This window comes from Peromyscus maniculatus, chromosome 8 (assembly GCF_049852395.1).
Source record: "Peromyscus maniculatus bairdii isolate BWxNUB_F1_BW_parent chromosome 8, HU_Pman_BW_mat_3.1, whole genome shotgun sequence".
In the NCBI taxonomy this organism is placed as follows: Eukaryota; Metazoa; Chordata; class Mammalia; order Rodentia; family Cricetidae; genus Peromyscus; species Peromyscus maniculatus.
Genome location: NC_134859.1, coordinates 103,388,779 through 103,400,792, shown reverse-complemented (window position 1 = coordinate 103,400,792; position 12,014 = coordinate 103,388,779). Strand labels below are relative to the sequence as shown.

At 56.2% G+C, this 12,014-nt stretch overlaps 1 protein-coding gene across 15 annotated transcripts in view; it reads right to left on the bottom strand.

Moving 5' to 3' along the window:
- Tmem94 (transmembrane protein 94) overlaps positions 1–12,014 on the bottom strand; it is a 35,447-nt gene that overhangs the window by 5,603 nt on the left and 17,830 nt on the right. For 8 of the 15 annotated variants that reach the window (XM_006993632.4, XM_076543729.1, XM_042283107.2 and 5 more), the window contains 16 exons: positions 7,767–7,886; positions 7,398–7,525; positions 6,954–7,090; positions 5,483–5,685; positions 4,868–5,019; positions 4,393–4,495; positions 4,111–4,197; positions 3,754–3,870; positions 3,419–3,475; positions 3,047–3,151; positions 2,748–2,912; positions 1,935–2,144; positions 1,404–1,719; positions 959–1,132; positions 503–605; positions 193–410 (listed from right to left, as the gene is read on the bottom strand). In XM_006993632.4, coding sequence (XP_006993694.1) covers positions 193–410; positions 503–605; positions 959–1,132; positions 1,404–1,719; positions 1,935–2,144; positions 2,748–2,912; positions 3,047–3,151; positions 3,419–3,475; positions 3,754–3,870; positions 4,111–4,197; positions 4,393–4,495; positions 4,868–5,019; positions 5,483–5,685; positions 6,954–7,090; positions 7,398–7,525; positions 7,767–7,886 — 2,395 coding nt within the window. The remainder of the gene's footprint in view (positions 1–192; positions 411–502; positions 606–958; positions 1,133–1,403; positions 1,720–1,934; positions 2,145–2,747; positions 2,913–3,046; positions 3,152–3,418; positions 3,476–3,753; positions 3,871–4,110; positions 4,198–4,392; positions 4,496–4,867; positions 5,020–5,482; positions 5,686–6,953; positions 7,091–7,397; positions 7,526–7,766; positions 7,887–12,014) is intronic. The other 7 variants (XM_076543734.1, XM_076543732.1, XM_076543731.1 and 4 more) reach the window with 3 other exon arrangements.

Here is a 12,014-nt window from a genome sequence, read left to right as displayed (position 1 = left end):
AGATGAAGAGAAACTAAAGGACCCCCGTGCCATGGGCTAGTGAATGCCACACCGGCATCCCAGCTCCTGTGGACTGCCCATGGCATTTCTTCTGAGGGATACCATACAGCCCCCTGAAGCCCGTTAGTTCCTGGGCTTCTCGGTCCCGGGGAGCCCCCATGTCATTCCCATTGAGATGGAAGTTCACGGTACCATCAGAACTCCAGCTGTTGCGGCGGATGTTTGGCTTGATGGGAACAGTGCTGGGCAGCTCGCACATGGTGAAGATGCTGTTCTGGCCAGGGACCTGCACCAGCTCAATGCACTTGCCATTGAGCTGAGAGGACAGGGTGCAGTTCATGGGCTTATAGGCAAAGGCAGAGCAATAGCCAGATAGGCAGGCTCGCTGGTAGAAATCCAGCACTTTCTTTCTGCCAGAGAAGTAGAGGGGAGTAAGACAGGTGGTCTTGAGATGCCCATGACCATTGGGCAGGCAGGGAAACCAGCAGGGCCCCTCCCTCACCTGTCCGAACCCGAGAGGGGGTAGATGTCGGCACCGTCCCAGAAGTCTGTGCAGGCCTCCAAGACCACGTCAGCAGTGCCGTGGGACAGCATCTGTTCTGTGCCTAGGACAGGGAAAAGAGACCACATCAGGGGCCACAAATCAGCTCCTGCCTTATCCTGACCTAGCACACTACAGTCCTCACAGAGGGTGCAAAGGTACTCCTGACAGAGAAAGGGCCTTCCCTTCAGACCGCCTGGTCAGTGAGCCACCATGGGAAACTGCCAGACCAGCAATGCCCGCACTACAATCCTCATCCTTCCCAGAATCCCACTCCCGCCACATCGGAGCCCGGGAAGTTGTCTAGCATTCACTTGACCTCTCTTCCTCCCCTGAATAAACGGAGAGGGAGAGTCTCCTGCCCACCAAGCCCAGGAAGGTCTGCCTGAATGCCAGCTGAGCCGAAGCGGAGCTTACTAGTGGCAGTGTCTTTGATGAAAAGGCTGATCATGTGGCTGAGTGGGGGGCGCCGCTTGGTGACACAAGAGGGTCGCCCCAGGGACGTCTCCTTCACGGTCTCGGCACTGGGGAGGCGGTAGAGCGCCAGGTGGTTCTCCTGCTTGAAGAGCTCCTTGGCCCCTGGAGTGAAGCCTATGAACAAGGACAACAGGAAGGGCCTTCAGAGAGGAGACAGGGCTGCCCTGGCCACCTTACACCGTGGAACATGGAAAGGCAGTCGGCCCGGCCAGCTCCTGCCACCTTTCTATCCCAACAACTAGTCACCTTGGCAGACCAGAGAGCTAAGGGTGGCTATGTTCATGGCAAATGAACGCCATGCCAAGGACGGTCAGTGCCAGGTCGGCTCTGGAAGATCAGCAGTCCCTCGGTCAGCCCTGCCCCAAGCCCCGCCACAGCGCCGTACCGATGAGCCGGGCCAGCTCGCAGAGGCCCCAGGGCACGTGCACGGGCAGCACGGCACTGTGGCTCTCCTGCAGGGCGATGTTGCACAGGTGGTCGGAGAAGCGGCAGAGGCGCTCGGTGACGCCGGCGTTGCACAGGTTCAGCAGCACGTTGAGGCCCAGCGGCTTGAGGGAGGCGAGGTGCAGCTGCCAGTTGGAGTCGTCAAACTGGATGCACGAAGGGTTCTGCTGATCCTGGGACAGGCTCAGCATCTCCAGGTGGTAGTCACACACGAAGTCCTCGGCCTCATAGGGGTCACCCTCTGTCCCAGGCTGAGCCTGCAGGAAATGTTGGGGGGGGGGGGAAGGCCGTGATGCCCGAGCAGGCCCAGAACTAGCCCCACAGGTGAGTCCATCTTCCCACACTCTCCTGCTCTACCAGAGGAAGGAGGACTGCATGCGACTCCTGTGCTCTCCCAGACCCCGCTGCTTTGACGGGGAGGCAGGGAGGCCTGTGACCGGCGGGTGCCCCCAGGCGGTCCCCTGCCCCTCACCTTGCCGGGCTCTTCCTCTCCGCCTTCGGTGTCCCTGCTGAAGCTCACGGTGGAGCCCGACGGGTGTTTGCTGCGCCCGTGTACTTTGTGATGGGAGTGGGGCTCCGAGGGCCTGGAACCGTCGCCAGGCCAGTCGCCACGCTCCTGCTCGTTGGAAAGGTGCAGGGTATTGTTCAGGGAGCCAGCAAGGAGGGCATCTCGTTCATGGGGCTGAGGAGAACAGGAGCACAGACCTAGGACCAGAGTCCCGTGGCCGCTGAGGATCAGGGAGACGGGCAGTTCTGGGCTCCTAACTGCTTTAGCCTTCTTTTCTTTCTTTCTTTTTTTTTTCTTTTTTTTTTTTCCGAAACAGGGTTTCTTTTGTGTTGCTTTGGACCCTGTCCTGGAACTCACTCTATAGCCCAGGCTAGCCTCGAACTCACAGAGACCTGCCTGCCTTTGCCTCCCAAGTGCTGGGATTAAAGGCGTGTACCACCACCACCACCACCACCACCACCACCACCACCACCACCACCACCGGCTTGTTTTGTTGTTGTTATTGTTTTTTGAGACAAGGTCTCTCTATGTAGCCTTGGCTATCCTGGAACTCACTATGTAGACCATGGTGGCCTCGAACTCACAGAGATCTGCCTGCTTCTGCCTCCTGAGTACTGTGATTAAGGGCATGTGTTGGCCACTCATCCTTCATCTTAACCAATCAGAAGTCCCAGGAATCGGAGCTCCTCTCTCCCTCCTAAGCCTCACTCTCCCAAGGCCACAGGCCTGGCTCTGACGCTAAGCAGCCTGACCTAACTCCATGGGAGCTGGCCATACCTCCTCCTCTACCTCAGGATGGCAGAAGGAGCGGGTAGATAGGTCGTCTGTGAGGTCCTCGTGGCTGCTGTGAGGGGGTTCCACCTTCCCGCTGAAGAAGAGTACAGTTTCTGGGCTAGGATTTGGCCATGATAGGATCCCCTGCTTGTCTACACAGCACAGCACCTAGAGGGAAAGAAGCAGGATTAGAAAAAGACTCAGTATTAGTCTAACCGCCTGGTGGCCACACACAAACCAGATGAACAATCCAGTCAGAGGGTCTGGTGCAGCAGGGCATCCTCCCGGCAGGGCCTCCTCACCGTAACAGAGCCCAAGCTATGCAGCAGGCTGGCACTGTGGCTCAGTGTTGGTGATGTCCCCTGGATTACCCTCAGAAAGTGACCCCAAATGCAGCGCAGCATTTCCTGGTGGGAGACAGACAGTCTGTAAGGCCATTTGGGGCTCAGCGTTATTTCCTTGCCCAAATCAGGGAGATGCCAGGAAGTAGGGTTCTAGGACAAGACGCTGATACGGATGGGATCAGGCCTGGGCCATGCACACATACACAACAGGGCAAGCCCTCCACGAGCTCAGCTGGAGGTCAAGGCCACAGAATCACAGAGATCCAGGAAGGCCACAGCCCTCATGCCTGCAGGGGCCTGGAGGAAACCCCACCTATTTCAGCAGTTTACCTGAGAGGAGACAGCCTCAGTATAGCTGCTGAGAGTGTCCTCTGAGAACTTGGCCAGCTGCAGAGACAGGGTGAGCACCAGTGAGGAAAAAAGCTGACTTCATGAAGCCTTCCCTATCTACACAGCTGGATGAGCAAGGCTCCAGACCACTCTGGTAAAGAGCCTCAGGCAGTCCCAACTCCCCACGGATGGGATCCACACCTGGGCCTGGCCTGGAACCTACTTGGTAACAGAAAGTACCTGAAACCACGCAGAGATTCCCAGGGCCCCAACATGCTAAAACCACTGTCCATGCCAACCTGCCACTGTCCTCTAGCTGTTTTGGAACAACGTACCAGGGAGCTGGGCGAGGCCTTGCTCATCTGGGCCAGGACACGAGCTTCTCCACAGGCGGTAGCCAGGACCCAGAGGACTGGGAAGAGCAGAGGGAGGATGGGCAACATGCCATTCACCTGAGAAAGAGCAAGGCATATATATGCCAGATCCTAAGGAGATGCTGCTCCAAAGGGAGGAAGAGGGGAGGGAGGCCCTGCCACACAGCCATCCCCCGGGGAGGAGGAGTCAGTGGTCCAGGGAGCTGGAAGGAAGGGAGGCAAAGGAGACAATCTTAGCTACCCCCTGAGATGCCCTGGGCTGCAAAGAGGGAGGAACAAGACAGAGCAGCACAGCATGGAGGGGAGGGTGGCCCTTGCCTGGAGCTGGAGAAGAGTGTACTGCCACGAGGTGACCCCGGGTGCGCTGAACATGAAGCGCAGGGCATTGGTGATGAGGAAGCCAGCCTGTGGGGACAGGATGGGCGTAGTCTTAGTGCCTTCCCCCAGGGAGGGAGGGACAGAGCTGTAGGCCCTTGCTTTGCCATTCACACCGCTGGCTCACTCTGACCCTCCTACATGTGCTCGCTCGCACCTGGCTGGGCCCCGAAGCTCACCCACGTCCGGCCCTCTCTGTCCCCTGCCCTGCGGCCACTCACGCACCAGGACCACCGGCACAGCATAGTGAAGCATCACGGACTGGACTGTGAACCTTTCATTGTCCAGAGCCGTGACAGGGCGCGATAGGGCCGTGTCCAGGCACCATCTGCAAAAAGAGGCAAGCCTCAGTCTCTTGGGGGAGGATGCCAGACAGCCACACCTCCAAAGGGTTCTGGGCCTCTCTCCTGGACAAACTTCACCGAATACCTCCAAGTTCTGAAATTCCCCACTCAGCCTTGGCCCTGGCCTGGGCCACACAGTGCCTGAGAGAGGGGCTGTGGCCACTGCCATGGGTATCCCCTCAGTCTGAAAATGCTCACAAGAGGCTGAGCAGGCGCCTCCCACCAGCAGGGCCAGGAATGGATGAGGGCCCTTCTTTGTCATGTCAAGGCCCGGAGGAGAAGGCGGTGGACGGTGGACGGTGGACAGTGGACGGTGGGTGGGGGGTGGGGGTGCAGGACAGAGAGAGGCGCGCTACCTGATGTTGTCGATCACAGGAGTCTCCAGGACTCGGAAGAGCCGGTGCTGCTGGGGGTTCTGCGGCCCTTTCTTCACTTCTCCCCGCGGTGAGGGGGGTGGAGAGAAAGGGGGGAACAGGTCTCCTGGCTCCAGGACAATGTGCTCGTCATCCTGCCAACAGGGATGCCGACCGAGTCAAAAGGCTCCTCCATCAGAGTGCATTGTGGGTTTGGGGGGTGGGGAGGGAGGGGGCTGTTTGGTTTGAGTTTCTCAACACAGTCCCACTGTATAGCTCACGCTGCCCTGGAACCCGAAATCCTTTTGCCTCAGTCTCCACAGTGCGAGGATTGTAAATGTGTGCCACCATGGTTGGCAAGGACACTCTTCCTGGACAGTGCCAGCCAAGAAGAAATAGCTTCCAAGGTCAGGGTCTCTCCACTAGCAATGAACCTGCTGGGGGGGCCTTATGGGACTTGGGTTTCTAGGACTTTTCCGGGAAAAGACAGAGAAAGAACAGGAGGGGGTTCCAGCCCTGCCCAAGTACCCTTGTGAACCCCCAAGCTGGCCAGGAGCTTCAAACCTACCCTAAGGACTCCTAACTAATTGCAGACACTCCCCCATCTGTTCCCTCTACCTTGATGCCCCTCAGGGAGGCGAAGGACTCCTGGCCAGGCCTCAGGGCTATGATGTCTCCTTCTACCAACAGGCTAACTGGCAGGTTGACCAGGTGTCCATCTCTGTAAGCCCAGTGCAGGGACCAGGAAGGTGCAAAGGGCATGTGGAGGTCTGGATACATGGCATTCGGCCACTTGATCTCCTTTCCGTCCCTGAGAGCATCTGATGAGAACAGAAACAGCAGCTGTGGGTCTGCAAGCCTATCCCATGCATGCAAATGCACCCCATATTTCAACAATGCCTTCCCTAAGAATCCTTCCCTAGTACCCAAGCATATTGAGAATGATTCCAGCACTGTGGGGAGGGAACAGAAGGAGTAAACCTGACTGCCAGGCAATGGCAATGAGAGATGGCTTCCAGGAAGAGAGGGAGAGCATGGGGAACAGGCCAGGAAGAGAGGGAGAGCATGGGGAACAGACCAGGAAGAGAGGGAGAGCATGGGGAACAGACCAGGAAGAGAGGGAGAGCATGGGGAACAGACCAGGAAGAATGGCGAGACTTTATCAGTTAGAGACAAAGGAGATGCAATCCAGGTGGGGAGGAGCAGGGGCACATCTGGGTTGGACAGAGGGGCAGAGGCACATCTGGGATGGACAGAGGAGCAGAGGCACATCTGGGATGGACAGAGAGGCTCTAGGACAGGCGATTATTGGGATGATGAACAGTAAAAGGAGAGGCTAAGAGGAAGCAGCTGGAGCCTGTGGCAGAAGCCGCTCTCGGGAGCTATGTGGCATCTGGGATGGCCTGGAGAAGCAAGAGAGAACCACAGGAGGCGCCTGTCACCCTAGATCTCTCTGGCTGGGTCTGGACTGTTCATCTGTGACCTGTGTGGCCACTGGGCAGTCAGGCCAATGGTAAGCCTTTTCCTAATCCTGCTTTTTCCCACCCATTTCAGAGAAAAACCTACAGAACATAAGTGCCACAGCTTCTCTGAAAATATCACATGCCCCAGGGAAGCAGAGGCCATGGACTTCCCACGTAAATCCTCAAGCTACAGCCAGAGCTCAATAAATGAAGGGCAGACTGTTGGCAGCACCCCTCTCCCTCAAGAATACTCCTCTGCTTTTGAGGAGCTCACTGGACTGTTCATCGTGGGCCCCCAGCTTTCTGTTCAATCCTGTTTTTGTAGACATCTTAGCTTCACACTCCTCTGAGCCAGTACTGGAGAACAAGACAGATGTGGAAAAACACCTCCAACTTCCCTCTCACTGAGGGACAGAGTGTTCTCTGGCCGTCTCCCAACACCAGACCTCAGAGTGCCACCATCAGCTTCCCACCTGCCCAGTACTGCCTGGTGCCCCCAGCCACCCTGCAGGCGTCACTACCCTGCTCATGAGGGCAAGAGCACCCTGGACCTCCCACTGATGGCAGCCCGGCAGTGCTGACGCGCCACAGGGTATCTTTCCGACACACCTGACCCTCAGCCTCACCTTGGATCTGGTCAATGATGCCCCGGAGCCTACGCTCCACCTCCTGGCGCTTCAGCCGGTCCTGGCGCCCGATGAGGATGAGATTGAGGAGCAGCAACAGGAACAGGGCAGAGGCGTTCACCAGCTCCACTCCACGGCTGGGGTTGAGGGACACAGAGAGCAGCCTGTATGTCCAGGGGAAAGGCCCCCCGGCATCTCCCCAAGGCCCCCCAGCAGCTCCCCAAGGCCCCCCGGCAGCTCCCCAAGGCCCCCCAGCATCTCCCCAAGGCCCCCCGGCAGCTCCCACAGCCCAAGATGGCCCACTCCACCAGTCACTTCGGAAAGTGGCCTCGCTCGCTCGCTTCCTGCCTCCACCCAAGTCTCTGTCCCCAGGCAGGGGGAAGGGGACTCTTCTGTGCTCAGGCCCCGAGAATGGAGCTGGCAGAGGTCACGGCCCCTGCTTACCTCCCAGCTGGCTGGCCCCCGGAGCAACAGAGCAACAGCAGAACAGCCAACAGCATGAGAGAAGCCCCCGGCCAGTGGAAACAGGAGCAGCGGTTGTTAAGGTGGAGGAAGCTGCTTCTCCACGTCTCCTGGAGCAACATGACAGGCAGGAAGTGAGTCTCCCAGCTCGGTCCAATGTGCCCACATCCTAAGACCCGCTCCAGCAAGTAGAGAGGGACACCTCTCCCAGGAAACTGGGACTTCTGACTCTGTGAAGTCTCAGCTGAGTCTCTGCTATCCAGGGGGCAAGCGCAGCAGGTCCCAGAGACAGGGCCCCCCTGCTTCTCTGCCTGCCCAGCCAGGGTCCAGCCACTCCGGAGGAAGCTTCACCTTCCACGTGAGACATTTCTTCCGCTCTCTGAGGTGTTTCTCCAGCACAGCCTCCAGCTGTTCCTTCAGGACACTGAGGGCCTTCCGGGTAGACAGGCCCAGGGCCAAGGGGGGCTCTCCCTGCAGGGAAGCAGAAACAGTCAGCATCTCCCCAAGGCCCTGCCCAGACTTATTCTTTGATTACAAGCTCTTCTTCTCCCCCCTAACCCCCTCCACTCCTTAAAGCCAAGTTAAAAATAAAAGCACAAAAAGTGCTTTCTCAACTCTATCTGTTCAACTCTCAACCCAGCAAGCCAAAAGTCTGCTCCATCCAGACTCTTCTTGTTACCCATCCCCACAGCCATTTTACTTTAAGATTTCACAGAAGAAGATATCTATTTCTTTTTTGCTGTCTTGTGTCTGCGGCAGGTCCCTCCATGTATTCCTGGCTGTCTTGGAGCTGCCCTTATGTTGATTAGGCTGGCCTGGAGCTCACAGAGCCTCCTAAGTGCTAGGATTAAAGACATGCATCACCATGCCGCTATATCTCCCCCCCCCCTCTCTTGTTTTTCGAGACAGGGCTTCTCTGTGGACCCCTAGCTGTCCTGGAACTCACTCTGTAGACCAGGCTGAACTCAAACTCACAGAGATCTCCTGCCTCTGCCTCCTGAGTGCTGGGATTAAAGGCGTGCACCACCACTGCCTGGAATATATCTATTTCTTTAAGAGAGCTAACTCAGATTTTGTCCTTAACTGTTTCTGGGGAAGGTATTTAAGAACGACTAGGGCTGGTGAAATGAGTCTGCCAGTAGAGGTGCGGGCTGCTAAGTATGAGAGCCTCAGTCTAAGCCCAGGACTGACCCAGCAGAGAAGAGAACCAGCTTCTTCAGGCTGTCCTCTGACAACACACACAAACAGATGTAATAACTTAAAAAAAGAAAAGAAAAAACGAAGACGGTACCACCTTTGCCTTCCAGTACCACTATTTTTTTTTTTTTTCAACACTAAAGATTAGGCAGGACCTAATCTCAGCGGAAGACAGCTTAGCTGTTCTTAAAGAAAGACAGCGCTGTGACTCCACCACCCTGCTGTCACCACAGCTGGCCCTGGACATGGGGACTAGACATGCTGAGTGACCTCACACCCGGTCCACTCTTCACTGAGAACCACCCATTCCTGTTTCCTCCTTCTTTGACTCCAACTGTTCTTCCTTCTTTCACGCCAGAGCCCAGCCTTGCCAACTGTTGGGTGTTTCCAGGGAGACCTTTGCAACAGTTGTGGATTCACCTACCGCCTACGGATTCACCTACCGCCTACAGATTCACCTACCGCCTACGGATTCACCTACCGCCTACGGATTCACCTACCGCCTACGGATTCACCTACCGCCTACGGATTCACCTACCGCCTACGGATTCACCTACCGCCTACGGATTCACCTACAGCCTACGGATTCACCTACCGCCTACGGATTCACCTACAGCCTACGGATTCACCTACAGCCTACGGATTCACCTACAGCCTACAGATTCACCTACCGCCTACAGATTCACCTACAGCCTACGGATTCACCTACAGCCTACGGATTCACCTACTGCCTACGTGCTTTCAAGGCCTCCATTTCACTCCCGGTCAGGACCCTGTTCCGGATACAGACCTGTCTACTGACCTCTCTCAAGCTGCTTCACAGGAGACAGGAAATACCCCAAACTCATCCCAACCCTCCCTGCCAGTCACCTTTCCACACACACACTACCATCACCTCTACACACGCATACACACACATACACACACACACACACTACCACACATACACACACACTACCATACACACACACACACACACACTCAACTACCCACCACCTCTACACACACACACACACTACCCAGTCACCTCTGCACACACACACACACACACACACACACACACACACACACTACCCAGTCACCTCTACACACACACACACTCCCCAGGCTCCAACCTTCCCCTCCCCGCTTTCCTTCCCATCCCTTCTTTACCTTTTCCAAACCCACTGAAATACCCTAGCCAGAGAAAGACTCCCTCAGCAACTGACCCCCTTTTTCTTTAAATTTTTATTATATTTGATTGGCCGATGTGTCAAAGGTCAACTTTCAGGAGTCAGTTCTCTCCTTCTATCATGTGGGTCGCAGGGACCTAGCTCGTGTCCTCAGGCCTGGCGGCAGGCGTTATCCACTGAGCATCTCTGCGCCTCCACTCCGGTACTGTTAAAACCCATACCCCAGCCCTGTGCCTGTCTGTGAGGCCCTAGGGCCTGTGGCCTCCCAGCCTCCCTCTGCCCTTCCTTCTGCACTTCCTGGCCAAGGACATCCTTGCCCCCAGGCAACCCTTGCTTCTTCGAGATGGCTCAAATATCACCCCCACGGGAGGGACAGTTCCTGAAAGCCCAGAGCTGCGCCTCAGGTTTGCAGTCTAAGGCATCGGGCAACCTGGCTCTCAGCTTGCACCTCATGGAACTGAGTCTGGATGTGCATGTCTGGCTCTCCTACTGTACCTTAACTTCCTTGAATTTTGGTACAGTATTTGGTACAGAACTGAAGATGAGTTCTCCCATCTCCACAAGCTCTCTCCGCTGAACCACAACAGATGGTACCAGACACACACAAGTTCAGTGAACACCTGTTGAATGGATGTGTGAGTGGATGAACACACAAGTGCCTTCAAGGACCCCAGTGACACCTTAGTTAGGGGATGTCAACACAAAGCCTGCAGTAGTACCTGCAGCTTTCAAAGACAGGCCAGCCGGGCGGTGGTGGCACACGCCTTTAGTCCCAGCACTCAGGAGACAGAGGCAGGTGGATCTCTGTGAGTTTGAGTCCAGCCTGGTCTACAGAGTTCCAGGACAGCCAGGTCTATATAGAGAAACCCTGTCTTGCGGGGGAGGGGGGGGGCACGATGATACATGCCTGTCTGGGCACCGCTCTGACCCCACTGCCCCAAAACTTCTGGGATGAAGCTGATGTCAGGGTGAATCCACTGGACAGAGCTCCAGCTGTAAAATACTAAGGCAGTAAAGGGCCCGAGAAACAAGAGTTCCTGGAGAGGCAACACGTCTTCCCCAGAGGCCACCTGAAGAGCTTCTAGCAGGGAAAGTCCAAGCAAAAGCAGCAAATCCTTAGCCTGAGATACCTCAAGGCTGTGGGACACACTCACCTGGCTGGCTGACTCCTTGTCCTACCTCCCCACGCCAAGGGCCCCATTCCTGTCCTCTGCAGGGACCTGTTGGGCTTTGTCTATTGTCACTCTGTACTTCTCTTTCCTGACTAGTTCCAAAGGTACCCCTGGCTTCCTCCTTGGCCATTTGGCTTTTGCCTTGGTGGGACACACACCCATGACTCCAAGGGGCTGCCAGGCCTGAGGGGCAGGGCCCAGTGCCACATTGTAGGTGCACAAGAACAGAGTCCCTAGTGTTGCCATCACTGGCCACCTCGGCTTTCCAGAATGCGTTCACCCCAAGATTCTTAGCTTCTTTTTTCTTTCTTTCCTGGTTTTTTGAGACAGGGTTTCTCTGTGCAGCCCCGGCTATTCTGGAACTCTCTCTGCAGACCAAGCTGGCCTCAAACTCAACAGAGATCCGCCCACCTCCGCCTCCCGAGTGCTGGGATTAAAGGCCTGTGCCACCATCACCGGCTACTCTTAGCTTCTTTACCCAAATCCAGTAGGTTCCTGACGCTCCAGAGCCCAGGGTGCAAAGCTAATACTCAGTGCAGCTACGGCCTATTATGCAATCTCCTAGAAGGGCAGAGGCCTTCATGGGGCTCTAGAGAAGAAACACAAAAGACTACAGAGGGCAGGTTGGGCCTGTTCCTCTCTGTCAAAGGCAGGAAGAGGATCTGGGGCCAGAGGAAGAAGCCTAGGCCTCCAGCACCTTCCTTCTCACTATCCTGCTCTCTTGGACTCCATCTTCCCCTGGCTTCCTCTCCACATCCTGAAACAAGAGTTCCTGGAATGGACAGGATCCGTAGACCACACCTCTATAACTCATGTAAAGCAGTGGAGGCAGGGAGGACCACTGGAAGAGGTAAGGACTGCACGCCCAAGAGTGGGACAAGCAGGAAAAGGATCCAGGCCAAGGGCAGAGGCTGGGAGCTTCCATGGGAAGCTGCTGGACCTTCTGTCCAGGAAGGAGCAGTTCCCAGTAAGACTGAGAAAAACCTCCGAGGTGAAACCAGAGAAACAGGGAGGCATCCCTCTGCTAGCCAGGCCTGCTGAGCACTCACTGGCTCCCA